The sequence below is a fragment of the Limulus polyphemus genome, unplaced genomic scaffold, assembly GCF_000517525.1.
Source record: "Limulus polyphemus unplaced genomic scaffold, Limulus_polyphemus-2.1.2 Scaffold4090, whole genome shotgun sequence".
Classification (NCBI taxonomy): Eukaryota; Metazoa; Arthropoda; class Merostomata; order Xiphosura; family Limulidae; genus Limulus; species Limulus polyphemus.
In genome coordinates, this window is record NW_013669700.1 from 28,706 (window position 1) to 32,076 (window position 3,371).

The 3,371-nt window shown below is 36.7% G+C and overlaps 1 protein-coding gene across 1 annotated transcript in view; it reads right to left on the reverse strand.

Moving 5' to 3' along the window:
• The window catches only part of LOC106470571 (MFS-type transporter SLC18B1-like), a gene marked incomplete at its 3' end in the record, with an annotated part of 51,037 nt that overhangs the window by 28,510 nt on the left and 19,156 nt on the right, over window positions 1-3,371 (reverse strand). The window contains exon 3 of the mRNA XM_022399176.1: window positions 2,789-2,884. Within this exon, the coding sequence (XP_022254884.1) occupies window positions 2,789-2,884 (96 nt within the window). The remainder of the gene's footprint in view (window positions 1-2,788; window positions 2,885-3,371) is intronic.

Sequence of the window (3,371 nt, forward strand, 5' to 3'; positions counted from 1 at the left end):
AGAACAAATTGCTTGTGGGTTCATGACTTTGTTGGTTACAGGATACCTAATAACATAAACATCGCACGCACACACACACAGAGAACAGATTGCTTGTTCACGACTTTGTTGGTTACAGGATACCTAATAACATAAACATCGCACAAACACACATAACGTGAACAAATATCATTGATATTGAAAATAAGCCCACCAATTATTATTGGAGTCCTTTCTATATTTTACACAAAACAAGTAACTTCAACTTCAAACTATCCAAACTTTATGATATCGTTTGTTTGTTGTTAAGCGCAAAGATGCGTAAGAGATTACCTGTGCTGTGCCAAGCGCAAGGATCGAACCCCGAATTTTGGCGATGTCAGTGGGATTGCGAATGAAAATATCGCTGACAGCGAGGACAACCATCTAATCATTAAGAGTAAGAACAATACATTAAATTAAATCTTTGTTCTTTATTTGATCTTCCAGTTTAGGTTCAATTTTGGACAAATATATACAAGTTCTAAAAATAATTGTTTGTTTGTTTGATGTTAAGCACAAAACTGCACTTTGGGCTTTTTGTGTTCCATCAAGGGTATTGATTGTTTGTTTTTTGAATTTCGCGCAAAGCTACACGAGGGCTATCTGCGCTAGCCGTCCCTAATTTAGCAGTTTAAGACTAGAGGGAAGGCAGCTAGTCATCACCACCCACCGCCAACTCTTGGGCTACTCTTTTACTAACGAATAGTGGGATTGACCGTCACGTTGTAACGCCCCCACGGCTGAAAGGGCGAGTATGTTTGGTGTGACGGGGATTCGAACCCGCGACCCTCAGATTGCGAGTCGAGTGCCCTAGCCACCTGGCCATGCCGGGCCCCAAGGGTATTGAAACTCCTTATAAGCCCTCAGACTTACCGCAGTGCCACTAGGAGGCTTTTGGTGTTCACATCTTCTGATTTTGCGAAGATTTTAGATTTTAGACCGATACTTTATCATTACTATTTTCACTAGAATATTGTTATGAAAGAGTCAGCCCTCTTTGTGTTCTAAACTTGTGTTCCACAAACGACACATGTTTAATAAATGCACTTAGGTACTGATCTATACCTCATATAATATACTTTCTTATCAAGATCTACCATAGAGATAATGTTTGATATTGTATTAATGTATGTTTTGTCTTCTATATTTGGTATTCTCAAGTGTTCTGATGTCCTAAAGCTATATCAATAGAAACTGATTTAACTAAAGGTTCGACAGAATATGTATTGTAGATTTCGATTGAGTTCTGATCTATATGAATTGAGGAACAAAGCTAGGTGGAAGTTTGTTTGTTTTGTTTGTTTTTTAATTATGCACAAAGCTACATAAAGGCTATCTGTGCTCTGCCCACCACGGGTATCGAAACCCGGTTTCTAGCGTTGTAAGTCCGCAGACATACCACTGTGCCACTGGGGGGCGTAGAAGTTTGCAGTTTAAATAAAAAATAAATGACTATATACATGTTGAATAGGGTAAAGTATCCTAGAGCTCATTTTTTTACCTACGTTACCTGGTCATCCTATTAATAAAAATCGGGAAGACAGACAGACCTGGGAATTTTAAATCTCAATATGACTGGTGCTACTCGAAAACACGTTAACACAAGTCAAAAGAATTCTCCTTCTGTGGGAAAGTTCAGAAACACCACAGATGAGAAAGATGGTCGCTGTGTAACTTGTACTGAATAAGATCACCTTCTTTTGAAGGCATACCAGACGCTCAGCGCGTGTGACAAAAACGTGAAATAACTAGAATTTTGTTAAAATGGTGAAAAAAGAAATGTTCACCATTTTAAACTAACAGGAAAAGTGACACCTTCTCAGTTTCACATAATAAACAGATAAAAAGGTATGGTATAAGGTAAGGTGCTGTAATAAGAATGGTTCATGATTAAATTTCTTATTTGTGCCACCCACAGTTACCCGCCGTACTTCTATAAACGTTCATATATGTAGGTAAAGGTTACCCGCCGTACTTCTGTAAACGTTCATATATGTAGGTAAAAGTTACCCGCCGTACTTCTATAAACGTTCATATATATGTAGGTAAAGGTTACCCGCCGTACTTCTAAAGTACGGCGGGTAACCTTTACCTAGATATATGAACGTTTATAGAAGTACGGCGGGTAACTTTACCTACATATATGAACGTTTATAGAAGTACGGCGGGTAACTTTTACCTAGATATATGAACGTTTATAGAAGTACGGAGGGTAACTTTTACCTATATATATGAACATTCCATATATGAACGTTTATAGAAGTACGGCGGGTAACCTTTACCTACATATATATGAACGTTTATAGAAGTACGGCGGGTAACCTTTAACGAAGTACGGCGGGTAACTTTTACCTATATAAACGTTCATATATCTAGGTAAAAGTTACCCGCCGTACTTCTATAAATGTCTGTAAGATTTGCTCACCTAACATACGTAGGTGAATACAAAATTACTTACTAAATTTCCTTTTACAAATTCGCACATTATTCACAAAAGAACTTCTCGTGAGTTCGAAAATGCTTACTAAATACCTTTATATAAATGCACAAGTTACTTACCAAAATATTTGTGCAGGTTCGAAAATCGCTTACCAAATGCCCTTATACATGTGTACAAATTACTGACAAAATAACCTTATTTGGGTTCGAAAATTACTCACTAAATACCCGTATGTACTCGCAAAAATACTCTCTAGTCAACCGTAAGTAGTTGCAGGAATTACTAACCTAACTAAACGTCTTCAAATACTGTGCAAATTTTACTCACCAGACGTCCATAAACAGGTGCAAAAATAAATCCCACTAATTCATAAACCGAAAACACCATGCCGTATTCTGTTGAACTTGCGCCCTTCTTTTCAGCCTAAAGATAAAAATGTATATATAAATAATTATTAACATTACCTGACTGCTTAAATCGTGAAGGAAGAGTATACTAAAAGATCGTTTGGTTTGATGGAACTTAAAAAATTATCTCAAGTTTCATAATATTATGCACACTCTATATTCTGATGGTAAACAGATTTCACATGGAACTACAACACAATGTTGACCGTATGTTGAAAAAATAAATTATTATAACTCACCTCGAAAAACAAAACAATAAAGAGTAATATATTTCGATTTCATCTGAAGAAGGCACTACCTAACTCTGAGTTATTTCCATTTGGTCTGAAGAAGGTATTATCTAACTCCGAGCTATTTCCATTTGGTCTGAAGAAGGCACTACCTAACTCTGAGTTGTTTCCATTTGGTCTGAAGAAGGCATTATCTAACTCTGAGCTATTTCCATTTGATATGAAGTAGGCACTATCTAACTCTGAGCTATTTCAATTTGATATGAAGAAGGC